Source organism: Peromyscus eremicus, chromosome 13 (genome assembly GCF_949786415.1).
Source record: "Peromyscus eremicus chromosome 13, PerEre_H2_v1, whole genome shotgun sequence".
In the NCBI taxonomy this organism is placed as follows: Eukaryota; Metazoa; Chordata; class Mammalia; order Rodentia; family Cricetidae; genus Peromyscus; species Peromyscus eremicus.
In genome coordinates, this window is record NC_081429.1 from 30,764,711 (window position 1) to 30,783,345 (window position 18,635).

The window sequence follows — 18,635 nt, forward strand, 5'->3', positions numbered from 1 at the left end:
TCACTTCTATTCATTATTTATAAAATACCTTGATGAAAGCCACTTTGAAGGGAAAGAGCTTATTTTATCTCAAATACCATGTTTGCAGGAACTTGAATCAGTTAGTGACAATAACAGTTAAGAGAGAATGTATTCATGCATGCTGACTACTCAGCCCACTTCATATACTCATATACTGCTCAGGGCCCAAACCAAGGAATGGTGCTACCCTTAGTGGGTTGAATCTTCCCATATCAATTAATATAGTAAAGACAATCCCCCATAGGCATGAGAACAAACTAAGCTGATCTAGACAATCCCTCGGTGACATTCTTTCTAGGTGATTCTAGAGCATATCCAGTTGACAAGTAAGATTAATCATCATCTATTACTACCACCATTTTTACTTTGATATAAAAACAATTTAGAATTTCTGTGGTTGCGTAGAACTTTCCTTCTGCCAGTTTTTAACTTGGGCTGTAAGATGAGTTCTTCATAGTGTACACGGGATGGCTCCACCATCTAGTTTTACATAGCATTCCAAATCTGGGAAACTATGGCTGGGTCTTTCCCCAGAAACACCCCTGCCCAAGCCCAGAGATCATTGGCCTCCTCTTCTTTAACTTACCCATGTCAGAGAGTTCATAGGTTAACTTGGTGTAAATTGCTTTCCTTGATGAGTATCAAAGTCAAAGAGAACATGAAAGGATTGGTCTTTTCTTCAGAGACCTAGCACTCTTTCTGAAGAGAAATCTGAAAACTGCAGGAGGTTCCTTGATTATTCACTGTTTATTTTAATTGACAGCTCTCTGTGAGTCCAACATGTAGATGAATCAGATCAAAGCAAACATATGCTGCTTTACAAAATCGATGTTTAATAATACTTATCTGGTAAGAATAAGAATTGCATTGACTATTTTAATCTCGAGACATGAAATTGAAAGGTACATTAATCTATCCTCTTTTGGTTTGGGTTTGAGAACTTCCTGCCATGTCACATGCCCAATGACTGTGTGACTCAAAACAGGTTTTCTCTCTAGTCACTTCAGATGGTTATTGTTATATTTCTATCATGAGTTCTACTTCTGATCAAATTTCACCAGTTGCCTAAAATTATTTTTTTTAAGAAAAAGAACCATAAACATCAAATCACTCAATTGCATAAACTGAGGTGGCTTGAATTCAGGACTAGAGTCATTTTTGAAAACACTCAATACGAAGTCTTTCTAGCTATAGACTGCCACAACTGCCACATGGTAGAGCTTTAAGAAACACCATTTTCCTCGCCATCCCTGTGAGGAGCTGTCCTGCGGCGGTGTGCTTCATAGGTCTCCCCCTTATTTGTGCATTTATGAGTGGGGTCTGAGTGGAGGCAGATTGATTTGAGATGATGGTTGCCTAAGTGATACCTGCCAAACAGCAGCCTCTAGACTTAGGGAGTTGCCTGGACAGACAGGCTCTTGCTTACCTGAACTGTGGTTTCCTGCCAACAAGGTGGGGCTCACAGAGCATCTGCCCATTCTGCTGGTGACCACAGGTGGACCTGGGGTTCCATCCCATTCTTGAGTTTTCATTGGCTCTCTGGAGGAAGCTGCTCCTCCGTGATGACCTCTCTCTTTGCTGTCCAACTTTGGTAATGGCTCCGTGCTGTGGCTTCGGACTTTCAGCTCCTCAGTGGATTCTGTGGATTAACAACATTACTTGTTATTTGAGAATTAAATCCTCCCCAAAAATCATTTTTAGAAACTCAACTGAAATGTCCTTCTCAAGTACTTGTAAGATAATTGTTGAAAAAATGGATTGTATTGGAGACCATGGTTTTTAAAATATAGCAGAGAAATAGGTCTCCTGCAGGATTTTCTTTTTCTCCAAGATATGGGTACGTTAGTATCACCAGAAAGAAAATCATTTTCTCTTTTAATATACAGTGCCTCAATGAATCTTGACTCTTTTTTATCAACTCTCCTTTGATTTCATCTTTAAGGATGTTACATTCCTTCCTACTTTCTAGTCCCTCGCCTTTCCTTTACTGTACTGTGCCATGAACTCAACCCAACCATTCTCTAGCACAGCTTTTGCTGAGCAAATACAGTAGGTTTTATTAGGTGAAATATTTACCACAGTTCCTAATGATTGGCCAATCTTCTACAACTTGTTTTTATGTACTCAATTCATTCCGTTTCACAGATCCTCCCTTTTCCTGCATTTGTTCTACATCAAACCCCTTTTGTATGTCATCTGCAATTTTCTTTTTCACCACATCCTTTACACACTGGTCATCTCTAAGGCACTAGTTGAGACGCTCTCCTTATTCACTATAGATGCTTTGTACGATTTTTATCCTTCTAGTTTCAACAAAATCTCATCTACTTCTTAAAGGTTTCCCAAACTTTTTATCAAAAGAGAAGACCTTTCTCCTTAGTGCCAGGTTCATTATCTAATGGATACCTTATAGATAACACAAATTTAACATTTCAAGTACTGTACAGACATTTCTTACTCAACTGATAGCTATTCTTGTCCATCCATCCATTCATGCTAAGAGATTGTCTGTTCTTGTCTTTAACTGCTAAAGCCCAAATTCAAATCCATCAGTCAGAAAAGTCTCCTGACTCTTTGTGAGACTTTTTCTTGTCCTTCTCTACTTGGTATCAAGTTTGCCTCAACAACACTAGTTGAAGTTTTGTCTCTTGAATTATCACAACTAGCTTCCTTGATCTTGTCTTTGATAGCCAAGGTACAAGTTATAGCATCCTTTTATAATACAAATGTGATCATAATGTACTCCTGACAGGAATACTTTGAGAAGTCGCCTGTTCACAGCACAATACCTGAGTCCTGATTAGTGTCTGCCATATTGTCCTTCCCTTTCTCTCTAACATAACTCTCTCATAATTGTTGTACCCAAGGAACAATTTCAAAATGATCATAGCTTATGCTACCCTCTTTCATGCCTGATCAAAACAATGTTGTCTTCTACAACTTCAACCTCTTTGCTCTGACTACCCTTAAATCTTGTGTTTGCTCTAGTTGAGCAAATCAACTGATGCTCAGTGACTTCAGTATCTTGTGACTTCAGTGTCTTCTAAAGCTTCACTGCCCCTGTGGTCATGTCTTCCAGTCATCTGTATATTAACATAACATATTGTCTTTCCACATGTTTAGTTTTCCCCAAAACTCCAAATTCTTGAAAGTCACATGCTTTGGATTTTTGTTTTCAGAACTGGTTCCCCTAGCAGCAAGCATCCTGTTTAATAAATATTTTACTTAATTTGTTTAGCACATTTGTGAAATCTTCAATCATCTTTCTGCTATGTATAAGCAATAGAATATTTCTAAAGGAACCAGAGAATCAAGTGATGATGAATGTACTAAAGTGACATGATCTTGGTAGTGTTTTTTTAAAATCTGATCATTTGATAATAGTAATATATAAAATTCATAAAATTAGAAGTTTAATTTCATATAAAGATTTTTTGATAAATAAATGGTAATGATTTTAAAAACTATTTTCGTTTTCTTGTCATTTAATTTAGCTTCAAATGTTTCTCAGCTTTCAACAGGGTTAAACACAAATGTCACGTTTGGTTCCTCATTATCTTGCTGTATGGAAAAAAGAACAGGCTTCTGTGTATTGAGCAGCAATGGTCAGGGTTCTGAGGGCCTCCCAGGGCTCCACTTGGCAGTGTTAGCAAGCAGTAATTATAGAGAGAAAAGGGAAGTGGTAGACAGAAATAGCCCAGTTGGTAATAGGGCCTGATTTGGATGTGCTGTGGCAGTTGCAGCTTGTGATTGGCTGCAATGATTGGTCAACAGGCTGCTATTTGTTGCAAGGGGATGCTGTTAAGTGAGGGTGCAGTTTGTTTGCACAGTTAGATTATAGAGAAGCACCTGTAGGCCAGATTTAATTTCACATTTTTTGCTGTTTTGCTCTCCCATTCCTCTGCCTGCTGTGAGTCTCTGCCAAATGAAAGCCCTGAATAAACAGCCTTTCTGTTCTCATTGGCCTGGTCTGGTCTTTCATTTTCACACTGCCCTAGCCTCTTCCAGCTCCAAGAAACCATGCAGCTATATAAATACAAGAATTTCACTTTGTGAGACAAACAAACCAGGAAAGTAGTCCAATCTAATCACTGTATCAGAAAGAGTTCATGTCTCTAAAGACACCTGTTATAAAGTTACAGTTACACTGAACTCGAATATAAGAAGTCAAAATATTTTAATGGTAACATACTTAATCATAATCATTAGGACAAGAGCATTTAACCAACACTTGCTATTCAGTGTCCGGAAATAAATGGAGTTAAACCAGCTCCAGACATGATCAACATAGGCCATTCCTAAGCTGTTTGTTCACAGTCTAAAAAAAAAAAAAAAAAAAAAAAAAAAAGCAACTCTGGCTTCTGAATGTCACTGCCTCAAATCTAAGGGCCCATCTGTTTCACCCGAATTTTTCTTCCACAGTTTAACTCAATGACTTGAGTGCTTGTGCTGTTATTTGCTTAGGAAATTAGACTCCCCTCCTCCCCTCCATCTCTTCTGTTCTTCCTGTTTCCCTCCACCTTCTCTGTAATAGCTTGCCACATATACAAAAGCCTCTGGAGTTGGAACTAGTCCAAAGATAAACAAATAGATAAAGAGCTCAAACTTAAAGCTGCATCCAATACTGTTCATTCTGACATTTTAAATATGGAAGGAGAAGATTTGTGTAAAGGCATCTCCACCAAAGTCTGTTAGTTTATTCTTGTTCACATCATTCTACTACAAATATCAGTGGTATATCATTTAAGCCTCAACTATTTAAAAGTCCAATACTGCTTTGGGAAAAAGAAAAGCAACAGTATTTTTCTTCTTTTTATGCTTCTCTGTTTGTAAGTGCCAAGGGTTAGTTTCAGGTAATTTTGGCAGGTGTATTTAGAGAAACTTGCACAAAAGGATTGAAGAGTCTGCAGTGCTCAGGTTTAAATGTATGTACCTTCATGTATGCTTTTCAATTAGAAAGTAGAGACAAAATATTAGTAATAAAATCATAAACATATGATTCTTTTCTTAACAATCTTTTTCTGTTCTCTTCTTTTTATATTTAAAAAAAATGTTTTTCATTTTACATATCATCCCCAGTTCACCCTCCCTCCCCTCCCCCTGCCCCCCACCTTTCCCCTATCCCAGCCCCCATCCATTCCTCAGAGTAAGGCCTCCCTTTGGTAGTTAACAAAGTCTGGCATACGAAATTGAGGCAGGGACTAGCCCCTCCCCGCTGCATCAAGGCTGAGCAAGGTATCTCACAAAAGGGAATGGACTTCAAAAAGCCAGTTCATGCATCTGGGATAAGTCAGGGCCCCCACAAACAGATCAAGCCCCACAACTGTCCCCCACATTCAGAGGGCCTAGTTCTGTTGCATGCAGGTTTCCCAGCTGTCAGTCCAGAGTTCATGAGCTCCCATTAGCTAGGGTCAGCTGTCTCTGTGGTTTTCCCCATCATGATCTTGACCCCCTACCCACTTGCTCCTATGATCCCTTCTCCTTCTCTTCAACTGCTCTCCAGGAGCTCAGCCCAGTGCTTGGCTGTGGATCACTGCATCTGCTTCCATCAGTTGCTGGATGTAGGTTCTATGATGACAATTAGGGTAGTCACTAATCAGATTACAGGGGAAGGCCAGTTCAGGTATGCTATCCACTGCTGCTAGGAGTCTTAGCTGGGGTCAACTTTGTGGAATTCTGGAAACCAGGTTTCTCCATTACCCATAATATAAGTGTATTCTTGAGCTTTTATTTTGTAATAAATCTTTTCCCCATGTACATATTTAAGAACTGCTTTCAAAACCAAATAAGTTTCTCATTAAAATAAAGATACAACCCTTTAAAATAACTGTTAAAAAAGAGACAGGTGGAAAGTGGACAACAGAATTAAGAACTAATTGGACTTACACAATTGGATTAAAAACTATGCAATTAAGAAATAGTGCAGGTTCAAAGAAATCTATTCAAGAAATAAAAGACAATTACCCATATCCAAATATTTTGATGTTATTTAAAATCAGATGAAACTAATTTTGAATTTAGTAACATAAACTATCCACAAGATTCTTCTTATACACGGTGTGGAAACTTTTTACAGAATCATAGTGTCTCAGTGCCCTATATAGCAGCCCCCATTTGTAGAAAATTAATGACTGTGTTCTGCATACCCTGTTGATCCAATGAATGACTGTGCTAATGGTGATTGGGTGACTGGTATTTATTTCTTATATTTCTACAGCCTGGAAGTCCATGACAGGAAGGCTCACAACTATCGAGGGCCTTCAGTGTGTCAGCATCCCTTGACAGAAGGCAGCAGGGAAAAAAAACAAGCAAGAAAGAGGGAGGGGAAGGTAGAGGAAGGGAGGGGAAGGACGGTGAGAGAAGAGGGGAGGACAAAGGAGGACAAAGGTAGAAATAGAGAGATAGAAGCAAACTCATCTTTTATAAGAAACACACTTGCATGATAATTAAGCCATGCCTGTGACACAGCATTAATCCATTCACAGGGGAGAAAGTCTCAAGGCCTCACCTATCATTACTACTGATAGAGGATTTTGGAGGGGACACATGTCAATCACAGCAGTGTGCTTGTTTCTGAAGCAATTCTGAACCAACTTCTTTGTTTTTTTAGATAAACACCCTGGTGAATCCATAGTAAGGTCACCTGCCTCCCCTTGATCGTGTCTTTGTTATAACACAAATAAACCCCCATTTTCTCTGTGACCCTAACCTGAACTCTAATTGCATGTTATTGTGTCTTTCAAAACAGTGCTGTGTGGAGCTGGTCACTGCCAGACAGAGACAGTTTACCTACAAGTCTAGACAAGCATGGGGTCCTTTGATGACCTTCTGTCATCTCATTTCCCGAATCTCTAGGGGGACAGGGCAAATGCTCTCCTGTCTCCACAATCAAAGGGCAGTGAGGTGAGAGGCAAATTTTTATTTCTCGTTGTTCCTTCACTCTTGTGTGAACCCTGTCATTTGGGATCAGTCTTGACATCCCAGGGAGGCCTTCTCTTCAAACACACACACACACACACACAAACATATATACCAGTTCAGTCACCGCCACCTGAGGATCTGATGGTTTTAAATAGATGGGACACTTCAAGTTTAAGAGCGTACATGGTATAACATCTCCGTATACAAGAAGAGGCACACTGAAGCAGGGGTCACTATGCATCAAAGCTAATGAATGTTTTTAAAGATGGGGTCTAATGTGTCCCAGGGCTGCTCACCAACTTGCTACATAGCCCCAGATCTTGAAAACCTGATTGCCCCACCTCTACCTCTCCGGTGCTGGGATTATAGGTGTGTACAATATCAGGATTTATGAGATGCCAGAGACAGAACCGGCTGCTCCATGCCACACAAGCGCTCCACCCGCCGAGTTCCATCCCTATACCAACTCTAACGCTCTGAAACAGTAAAAACACCTCAAAGTCCTTCTGCGACTTGCCCAAACTCACAAATGGCAATTGACAAAAAAACCTCACAGGGAATCAGGGTGCTTGTGGCATCATTCACACTGGAACTCTGCGGCTGACTAAGAAGTCAACTGTTCTTTTCTCGGGGGCGCAATGAAATCAATTTAAAAATCATGTTTACTTCCCCAGGAAATTTTACTCATACTTCCACTTTGGACCACGTTTGTTCTGAAAAATTCTTCAGCTATACAAGCCAAAGATTTAAGCCTGGGACACAGTTATAGAGACATCACCACCAAATTATTTATATCTAAGTATCATTCACTAAGGTCACCAAGCAGCACTGAAGTATCAAACTATCATGGTAAAGCCTGCATCAAGGAAGTCTAACAGTGCGGGGCAAAGAGACAATTTACTCGAAGAAGGCCACTTGTGTAGTAGTATGAAAGCTAAAAATGATCTCTGGGTAGAGGCTACTCACAAAATCCACTTGCCTCTCTCCCTGGCCATCAACATAATCCACCTCTTCATTACTTCTTGCAGTAAGAGAGAATGATATACTCAAGCTCTAGCCAGTAGTAGGTGGGGTCTCCTGCATAATGGAATTTGTTGAGGTCTTAAAAGCTGGCAGAGCTTGCACATGGAAACCCCCCATTAACCGAGGCTCATCTTTCAATCCATTAATTGATCGTCACCTAGTCTGTGATAAAATCTTAGTCTGGAACTTGCATGACCCAAGGATCTGCTGCATTGTGTTAAAGCATAAATTTGGGGGGAGGGTGTTAGTTTTGCAGCGCTTGAATTATCCAAGCACAGATTTTTTTTAACGTATTAGTTCATATTTTCCCCCTCTATAAAAAGCAGTCAAAATGTAAGATTTTTGAATTTCTAATGAAAGAAAAGATTTTATACATATACTGACAGGAAAATTAAGGAACAAAGATGTTATTAGGTAGGTTGCCAAATAAATCTCAAAAGTTTTGGCTAGCAAGAAGACATTTGTAACACAAGTATGGAGGCTTAAGTTAGAGCCCCTAAACCCAAAGAAATGGAGAGAACCAACTCTCAAAAGTTATCCTCTGCCCTCTACACACATGACATGGTACATATGGACATGCACTCACACATGTCCTCCCCGCAACAAACAGAAAGCTCAATTTTTCAACATTGTTTTCCTCCTTGCTTTAATCCTAGGATACCTCCTTTATGACATGAATAAGCTTTAGTAAATATTTAAGAAATGTTTCAAATAGCATGCTTTTAGTAAATTTATACCAAATAACCAATAGATACACTGGAATAATCATCCATATATTTAACATATATTATTCACATGAATAGGAATGCTACCACACATCCAATTTTTTATAGTTTTTTTCTGCAGACCAGGACAAAGAAGCATATTAGTAAGAAATTAAGAAAGACTTTTTTCTGCAGTGTCCAAGGTCAATATGAGATTCTTAGAAAATAGTCAAAAGAAAAACTGAACATCTCAACATGAAAATAACTTAGACATAAGTTACATATTTAAAAAAATTAAGTGTAAGCTAGATTTCCCCCATGCTGGTGTGGGATTGAGATGATCAGTTGGTACTCTGCTCCATGCTGTAACCCCCAGGACTGTAAGGAAGTTTCATTGACCACATTTTAGATTTCCCAAATAAAATGATAGGCCTGAAACAAAATGTTTCTAAAGATCCTTCTAAGTATCACATGCCTGTACCTCTATGACAGTTCTAGAGAAAAGCAAAATGGCCAAGCCTTCCTGCCATAACTCTGCTTTAAAATGCGCCTCTAAAATGTACATGCCTTGCTCCACCTGTGTGTACATTTTCAAGCCAGGCACTCTGATTTTAGGCAGTAAGACAATGAACTGACATCATGACCACCATGCTAAAGGGATTCTCTAAGACAGAAAGAAGCAGTTATAGGAAGTAACACAGAAGTCAAGTTCAGATAAGGTTCTTAAGCAAGGATGGTCACTGCAATGTGACTACATCATCCTCATTTTAATGAGGAAGAAACTGAAGCCCACTCTGGTATGTTACCAGGAAACTGACTGGTGAGGAATTTGAGTGCACATGTTGTGGTGACTCAAGTCTACCACCTTTTCTTTCTAGGATTGTACTCCTTCGTTTCTGACTATGGTGTATGTATACCATACTAGAGGACTTATAAAGTCCTTTTCCAATGTCAAGTGCTGCCAGGCTTATTTAACACTGTACTATCACTCGGTTTCATGTATCTAATTTGAAGCAGTTGTACCCTTCCACCCTCAGCATCACCCCATGAGGATCTGAGTTCTGACTCCTTTTCTACTGCACCTTCATAATAGCGTGAGAAGTCTGTCAAGCTAAGTGTCTGTGTCCACCACACTGCATGTACATCCTTTTACCTACACTGCTCCTGCTCTTGCCTGGACCCCAGAACTTTCTGAATGAATGGTTCTGAGATGACTACCAGATCCTTGGCTACCTTTCCCCCAGAAAGCCAATGTTGCATGAGAATCAGTACTCAGACACCTAGAAAGTAGCTAAGTCAAAACTTGGGAAATGTCTAACCACATCCAACAGCACTAGCCAGACTTTCAACAGTCAGGTAAAAAGGCAAAGGTTCAGGATCCACAATACATACATTTCTTGCTGGAAATAAGCTTCATGTGGGAAGAAGTGGTATCTGAGATGACATATAAAGATACTACACATTTTTGTACCTATTTCATTTTTAAGAAACAGGGTAAAGTATTATATCACTGCTTTTAGAGGAAATTTTACCCAGGAGGCAAAATCAATCAAAATGAGGACATGTGAAGTTACCCAAGTCAGAGGTTCATGATCATGCCTGCTTTGTATCTGCTCTCACAAAACCCACAGAACTCTAGGTATCCTTGCAAGAATCTGAGTGTGCCACCAAGTTCTGACATATCCTTTGCACAGGCTTGTGGAGTGCTGATGACAAGAGGCAGAACTACTAAGTATTGGCGGGTGTTTCTCCTTTATAAACAACTTTCAGTGTTTGTATTTAATGCAGGTGAACTTGTGGCAAGAAGAAGAATTTCTGTTTGGAATTAGGAGTCATGAGAATGTAAGTCCTTTAAAGAAGTCGTGTATTATGTGCACGTCTCCCTACTAATGTCCACTGTTTTTCAAACTACAAAGCTAAGCTTGTCTGTCCAATTTAATACTTTCTCGCCATTGACAAAAGATGGGTGCTTTCATAAAAAGAATGTCTTTCCTTCCCGAAGCCAGGAAATCCCACACCCAGAGTCTAGAGGAAATGAAGCAAACCTCCGGAAAAATCGATATGAACAGATTTTTTTAAATGGCTATAATTTGGGTTATTCTTTAGTAGAAAATTAAAAAATATTTGTCTTCATTTGAAGAATTTCTGCTTACTGACGTCATGAGAAAAACAATACAATAATTATCTATTAAAAGGAATTCAAATAGACCGATTTTTTTTGATAAAGAAAAATGTAGAATTCTATGATGCAGCTACCATCTCTGTTTTTGTCTACTTTTAAGTGATCAAAGTAGTAGAATCCTTTGAACAGTAGGAGACAAAGAGAGTGACTAGGAGAAGGAAGGACTCTATTAGAGTTAGAGGGTATTTTAAAAGCTAGAAATGCTCTGTGATGGAGGGTGATTTTATCTATCACCAAGATTGAGTTATTCTGTTTTGAAAATGACTAGTAAGTATTTAGGAATCAAAATCAAGATATTACCATATAATTTAGAAATGGCCTAAATGTTCTTAGAGCATCAATTAACACTTGCAATCTTGGAACTCTGTGCAATGAATCCACACCCCTTTGGGTATTTTGATGTGGGGAGTCCCATCCATAGCATGGTATAGTAACAGTGTTGTAGAATTATCTTTGGAGTTACAAGCACCTGAGTACCAGCTTAGAATTAGCCCCTAATTAACTCTCAGGCCTTGGATAAATCACTGTCCTCCTCTGGGCACCCACATGCTTATCTGTAAATGAGGCATTTAGACTCAAGGGTCTTCAAACCCAGCATTCCAAGGATAAGTGCTAGAATAGGATCTACATTAGATACTCTAATTCCTGACTGCCTATTAAAGGTTTGGGGGATAGTAGTTTTTGTTTTGTTGGTTTATTAAAAAGTACTTCATGCTTAAGCCACAATTAAATGGAAATTTCTAGAATTACTCCTCAGTGTGGTGGGTTTTTTTAAACACTTTTGTTATTTCTAATAAGAATATTCAGTGTCACTGTTGAAAATTATGGAAAAATTGTATCACTTTTTAAAATAATTTGGATTACTAACTTGGCTAGGTCCTTTTTCTTTCATAGTTCCACCTATTTTAAGATGAAATTGCCCTAATTATCCTCTTTTTCTCAAGTGAAGGGAAAAACTAAAAAAAAAAAAAAAAATAGGGCCGCTCTATTTCACATTTTTAAGAATATTTTGGAAAAAGGTAGAGAAAGAGAAAAAATGTTTGATTACTTTGAAATTGAAGATAATCTCTATAATTTATGCACGTCCTGTTATGATTACCCCTTAAAATCTTATATTAGGAAAGATTGGGCTGCCAGATCTAAGAACATACAAAGGCACACAGTGATGTGGATGGTTTCTGACTATTTCATTGGTTGCTTCAGCTATCCTGTCTCACAAAAAAAAGGAGACCAACTCTGCAAGTAAGACAACTATGTTATATCAACGACGATCATTAGGAGATAAAATCTGAGGTTGACCTAAGACTGCCAAGAAAAACCTCACTTAACATTTGGCAATGTTTTCAGTCTTGTATGCTTTTGCATTTTTAAAAAGAAAGGTCATAGTTTAATTTTTTTTAAGTTTTGAAGAAAAAGAAAGATTTTCCAATGTTAAGTGGGAAGTGTGTGGGTAGTCGAATGTATGCACAGGTGCGATCATACTTAATTAAGACTCAAATCATTTTAACAGACAGATGGAAAAATCCTTCATCCTAAAAGAATTAGAGACATTTAAGCACTAAAAATATTAACTTATGAGAAGAAAAATATCATTTCTATTATTCCTGAAAGACGTGACTCTGAAAATACCTTCATAAATGTTTCTGAAGTAAACATCAAATGCTAAGGAGAATGGCACCTCATCGTAGAGGGTAAGAGGAGCATTTAATATCTGACAAAGAAGAGAAACAATCTGGTATTACTGGAATCATGATAACTAATGGCCATATGTGAAGGAGATAAAGATACATTCCTATGAAAAATTTCACAAGAAGGAAACAATGACTTCTCCAAGGATAGCGCAATAGATAGCTGCAGCGCTGAATGTATGCAGAACTGGTTTTTTTTCAATTTACCAATTCTCTTGGAAAATTGTTGGAGGGAATAAGGGTGTTTTGGAACCGTTGCAAGACAATATAAAATATGTCGGAGCATCTAAGGGAAGAAATGCGCATATACATTCAAATAGGGCATATGTTAATTGGATTTGATCTTTCTCCACAAAAGGATATTTTTAAATGAAATTGATAATGTGCCACCAGAACCAGAAAGATACAATGAAAGGAGGGGAATTGGGCTCCCTTCTGAGGTCTTCCATCTTAACTCTGCCCATCTTCTTTCCTGTTCCTGTTTGTGTCCTAGTGATTTTGTCTGCCATGTTTCCCTCAGAAAAGTGACCCCTCTGTTGTAAACCTAACTCCAATCTTCATTTCATTTTTTTAAAATGGTCTTACATTGTGAGACTCAAGGAAAATGGAAAATAAAATTCTAAATGACAGTTGAAGATGATTTCTGAATTTATCATTAAAGCACTAGCGTGAGGGGGGCTGGAGGGGGGAGAACAAGGGAATCCGTGGCCGATATGTAGAACTGAATTGTATTGCAAAATAAAAATAAAAATTAAAAAAATAGAAACATATTCTGTGAGAAAATAAAAAAAAGCAAATGTAAATGAATTAGAATAGACCAAAACTGAAAAACGTTTGAATCAATGGATGCTATAAGCACAATGAGAGTACAGGCTATGGAATGGGAGACAATAGTTATGAGTCATGTGTCTAGTAAAGGATTAACAATGTACTAGGAGCTAGGGAGATGGCTTAGTGAATAAAAAGCATTGGCTGTACAGTTAGGAGGACATGAGTTCTAATCCCCAGCACTCATGTAAAAAGCTTTACATGAACATGGATACCTGTAACTCCAGCACTGGGAAGCAGAGGCAGGGGACTTTGGAAGCTGGACAAACAATCTAGCTCTGGTTCAATGAAAGACACTATTTTGAGGGAATAAGGAAGAGAGTGGAAAAGAAAAATACCCACGTCCTCTGCCTTCTGCATGTGCGCATGTACACACACACACACACACACACACACACACACAAAACATACCTAGATTATGTATAGAACTTCTGTAACTCAGTAACAGCCTCAAATGCTCAAACCATACAGCATTGAATGGGAGATACCTTCAGTTATGTTAATGGCTGATGAAAACAGAAAACGATCAGCATTATTGATCATAGGAAAATACAAGTCAGACCTGAAATATAAAATTCCATGACCATTAAGATTTCTATTTTAAAAAAAATAAAAGGAGTTGGCAAGAGTGTGGAGGAATCAGAACTATTGTGCATTACTGGTGAGAACAAAAAATAGTAGTCACTTAAGAAAAGTCTGGAAGTTCCTCAAAAATGAAACACAGAATTACTACAGAGCCAGCAACTACTTCCATACTTGAAAACAGAAACCCCAGGCTCAGTCAGGTGACTGTAAACGCAAGTTCCTCATAGCATTGGTAACATAGTGAAGACGCAGAAGCATTCCAAAGGACCACTGATGAAGGAATAGATAACAGTGCTATATGCATGAACCTTAAAAGCAAAGAAACCCTGCAGGGTTGAGTCTTAAGGACGCTGAGCTGAGCAAAGTATTCCAGACATAGAAGGAAAATACTGTATGCTTGTATTTATATGAGTTAGCCAAAGTAGTCCACAAAACCAGACCAGCAAACTGGAATGGTATCAAGACAAGATTAGGGGTTACTGTTTTGTGGAATGGAGTTTTAGTTTGAAAAGAAGAAGAAGGAGGAGGAGGAGGAGGAGGAGGAGGAGGAGGAGGAGGAGGAGGAGGAGGAGAAACAGCTCTTTTTTTTTTTTTTCCAAGACAGGGTTTCTCTGTGTAGCTTTGTGCCTTTCCTGGATCTCGCTCTGTCGACCAGGCTGGCCTTGAACTCACAAAGATCCGCCTGCCTCTGCCTCCCGAGTGCTGGGATCAAAGGCGTGCACCACCACTGCCCGGCAGAAACAGCTCTTAAGATGTTCAATGATGATGGTTACACAAACTGTGATAATTTACTGACTGTTACCCAACTACATACTTAAAATTACTAAAATCATGAGTTGAACATTACATAGACTTTACTGTAGTAAATAAATACTTGTGTTTGTACTAGGATTGGCATGAACAAATGGAGAGCAGTAATGAGGATTCCTAACTTTGATTTTTGTCTTTCATCTTTGATAGAAATCTCTAGGCCTTTGAAGGGCTCCCCTCATGGATGTGGCTAGTAGGTGCATTTACACTCTTTTCCCCATCAGTCTCTCAGTAGAGATTTCTGACTGTGAAGTCTAGCATGAGGCAATATCTCCAGGATCTAGGGCCAAGAATTTACATTAACCCTGTATGTGGGTGCACATTAACCCTTGAGGGGTGCCTCCATGCTCCTCTATGGGAGAGCCCCTGTTTAGATGTAGACTCAGTGTACTCCTCAGTGCAAGAAGGACCAAAGCTTCTCCATCTAGCTGGAACTGATCTTGTTCCTACTCTGAAGGCCTTGGGATACTAAGCATCTGAAGGCATAGTCTGATGGAGTCAACCCTGCTTTACCTGTGATATAGTTTTATGAAAGGAGCAGAGGGTTTAGGCTTCTGTTCTCTTCCAGGCTCAGACTGAGCACTTGCTAACTAGAGACCACTTCTTATGTAGCTGAACTCACAACTCCCTGGGGCCCCGTAACTGTGGACTGACTTCACTTCTCTGTCTCCACACCTCCTGTAGCTTTCTCTGCTGTTAGGATAACAAGAAAGAAAGGAAGACAGAGAGAAAAAAGGGAGGGGAGGTAATGAAAAGGAACAGGATAGGGAAGAAAGGAGACAGGGAGGAGAGAAGAAATGATAACTGAAACCCAGGGAATCATATATCACCCCAACCCAGATTATGAGTTGGCTTCCTCAAATGTCAGCTACTCACAGTCTCTTGAATCCCTCCATTGATTTCACAAGGAACTAGGTCAGGGCTGCTTTTAACTAGGGAAACTGCATGCTGCAGGTTTCATTTCACTGTGAGGAGTGGATATTAAAAATTGATGCGTAACGCAAGCCTCTGCTTAATTAGCGTCTGGATAAAGACTTAGCAAGGAAAGCCATGGAAGTTAATAAAAGAATGAGTAATGGACAAGTGTTTCCATCTGTAGCTTTGCCTTCATAAATGTTATTCTGGAAGGCCATTCGGCAGAAAAGCTTCTTTGTACCAGCTAGCTAGTCTGCATTTAGGAGGTTAGTGTTAGCCCTATGCCTTTGTGATGGCACACACATGTGCTTAAAAATAAAATCTGACTGTTAGCTAGTTTTTTTGAGAGTTCTGGGTTTTTGTTGTTGTTGTTGTTTCATTTTTCAAATTCTAAGCTTAACTTTGGAGGAGGGGGGCATTTAATGTAATCCCATTAAAAGGAAATGAAAATATTTATGATATTTGAAAAACATCAACAGTTGGATTTTAGTAACTGTCATACTCCTGGCAGCAAGAGGTTTGGACCTTTATATAATGAGGACAGCCTGTCCATTCTCGGAATTGCTACTTCTAAGGGAAGGAGGTTCTGTCTGTTTGATGGCCCTCTATTTCCCTTCACCTCCTTCTACCACTCTCCAAGTCCCTCTACTCTCTTCACCCCTCTCCACCTCCCTCTGCTTCCCTAAACCCCCTCCGCCCTTTCTACCTCCCTCTACCCCTCCACCCTCTCCACCTCCCTCCATCCTCTCCACCTCTCTCCACCTTCTTATGCCTTCCTCCACCTTTAAGGCTTAGATTTCATTCAGCATCCTGAAAGCTGCATTGTTCCCATGGGGGCAGAAAATGGCTTAGTTGTCTATAGTTCTTTATGCTCCAGACATCAGGTACCAGGATTATTCACTTAAAATGTCAGATCCTTCATCCTGCTCTAACTGAAGAAGAAGATGCACAGACAACAGTAAGGATCTCTGGCACTTTCACCCATTTCCATCTCTGTCTTCTAAAATGAACTGCATATTCTTTCTGGATATATCTGGGGTCCTGTAATCACCCTTCTAAAGTGTGTAAAAAAAGTAATGTTTTATGGGATACTTCCATGTATATCATTTTTTAAAATTGCAACAATCTTTAGGTAAATTTGGGAAGAAAAAAAGCCTATAGCTCTGGAAGTTTGTCTTGCCCTAATAACAAGTTAGATGGAAATCTATGTGTTTCCCTGGGGCATTGGAATACTGATCTTTTACACACACACACACACACACACACACACACACACACACACACACACACACGTATATTCATGCATACAGACACTTACACACATACACAATCTATCTTATAGTACAGCAAGGTAGTTTTTTTTAATTAAGAAATTTTTTATTCCTTTTACACATAGATCCCCCTCTCTTCCCTCCTCTTGCCACCCCTAGCCTTCCCCCTGCCAACTAACCCTCCCATTCCTTCCTCTGAAAAAGTAAGGCCTCCCATGGGGAGTGAGCAGTGTCTGGTACATTCAGTTGAGGCAGGTCCAAGCCCCTTCCCCTGCATCAAGGCTGTGCAAGATGTCCCACTATAGGTAATGGTAGTTTTCAAGCAGGTTGAACAAATATATTTTAAACAAAACTGTGAAAATGAATATTCATGCTTATCTTTTCTCTTTTCTAAAAATTCAACAGTAAGCAGGCCATACTAAATGCCACCTGCAGCCCAGCTAAGCTCATGAACTACAAAGACTGCTTCCAGCACTCACTGGTGAAGATCCACACTCTGCTGTTTTCATAGAACTTACATTATACTTAATATGTATTTGACCTGAGACAAAATGTATTTGCTTTTATTTTTGTTGCTGGCTAACTGTTGCCTTCATTTCTCAATCTGTTCTGATTCTTTGTTTGGCTAATATTTATTTTCATATTTAAATATGTAAATTATTTGTACATATAATATCTAAGCCTGGGTCTTCGATGGTATTACCTGGTCCTTAATAACTATCATAACTAGTGTTCATCTTGGCTCCCTGTGCTAGCTCTTATAGCAAAACCACTCACATCACATGTCCTGACCATGCCTTTACACATATGTCATTGCAACACTGTAGGTCTGAGGCCAGAAGAACTTTTAATATGTAGAGGACGAGAGCTCCCACAAAGGAAGAATGGAAGGAATTCACAAAGGATCCCTACAGAGGATGTTCTATGACATAGCAACGACAGAAAAGCCTTTCTAGGGAACAGTTGACAAGGTCAGATATGTCATGAGAAGTGTATTAACTTGTTTTCTATTGCACTGACCCAAATCAAATTAGGCGAGGAAAGGATTTATTTAGCTCATACTGCCCTGTGTCACAGTCCATCTGAGGGAAGTCAGGGTAGGAACTCAAGCAAAGATCATGGAAGAAAGCTACTGACTGGCTCATTTCCTTTGGCTTTCTCTGCTACTATTTTTTTTGTTTTGTTTTTTTGTTTTGTTTTGTTTTGTTTTTTTATAATGCCCACACCCACCTGTCTAGGGATGACACCACCCACAGTGGGCAGGGTTCTCCTATCTCAATTAACAACTAAGAAAATGCCCATAGACACGCTCCCAGGCCAATACTGTGGAGGAAATTCCTCAACATTCTCACTTTCTGGGTGACTCTAGTTAGTGTCAAGTTCAGAAAAACTAACCAGTGAAATGTTTAAGGGAATCAAGATGGAAAGTAGACCAGAGTCAGAGAACAAGTAGGAACAAGTAGGCAATTTTATATGATTTTAGGTTAAGTAGAAAGTAACTGTGATTAAGGTAAAATAGCAGAGGGGAGCTGTAGACACTGCATACAAAACATGCCCTTGAGTGGAGACCCCTTGATAGATGTAGTGAGCCTTTTCTGTTTTTTTTTCCTCCTAAAACATCAATGGGATCTTTTATTAGTCTATACTAAGCCAAAATGAATTCTTCAGCATTCAAGTAAGATTATCA

General features: G+C 39.2%; 1 protein-coding gene across 2 annotated transcripts in view; it reads right to left on the reverse strand.

The window, feature by feature from the left end:
• Nyap2 (neuronal tyrosine-phosphorylated phosphoinositide-3-kinase adaptor 2) overlaps nucleotides 1-18,635 on the reverse strand; it is a 234,911-nt gene that overhangs the window by 57,944 nt on the left and 158,332 nt on the right. For both annotated transcript variants that reach the window (XM_059278551.1, XM_059278552.1), the window contains exon 4: nucleotides 1,448-1,660. In XM_059278551.1, coding sequence (XP_059134534.1) covers nucleotides 1,448-1,660 — 213 coding nt within the window. The remainder of the gene's footprint in view (nucleotides 1-1,447; nucleotides 1,661-18,635) is intronic.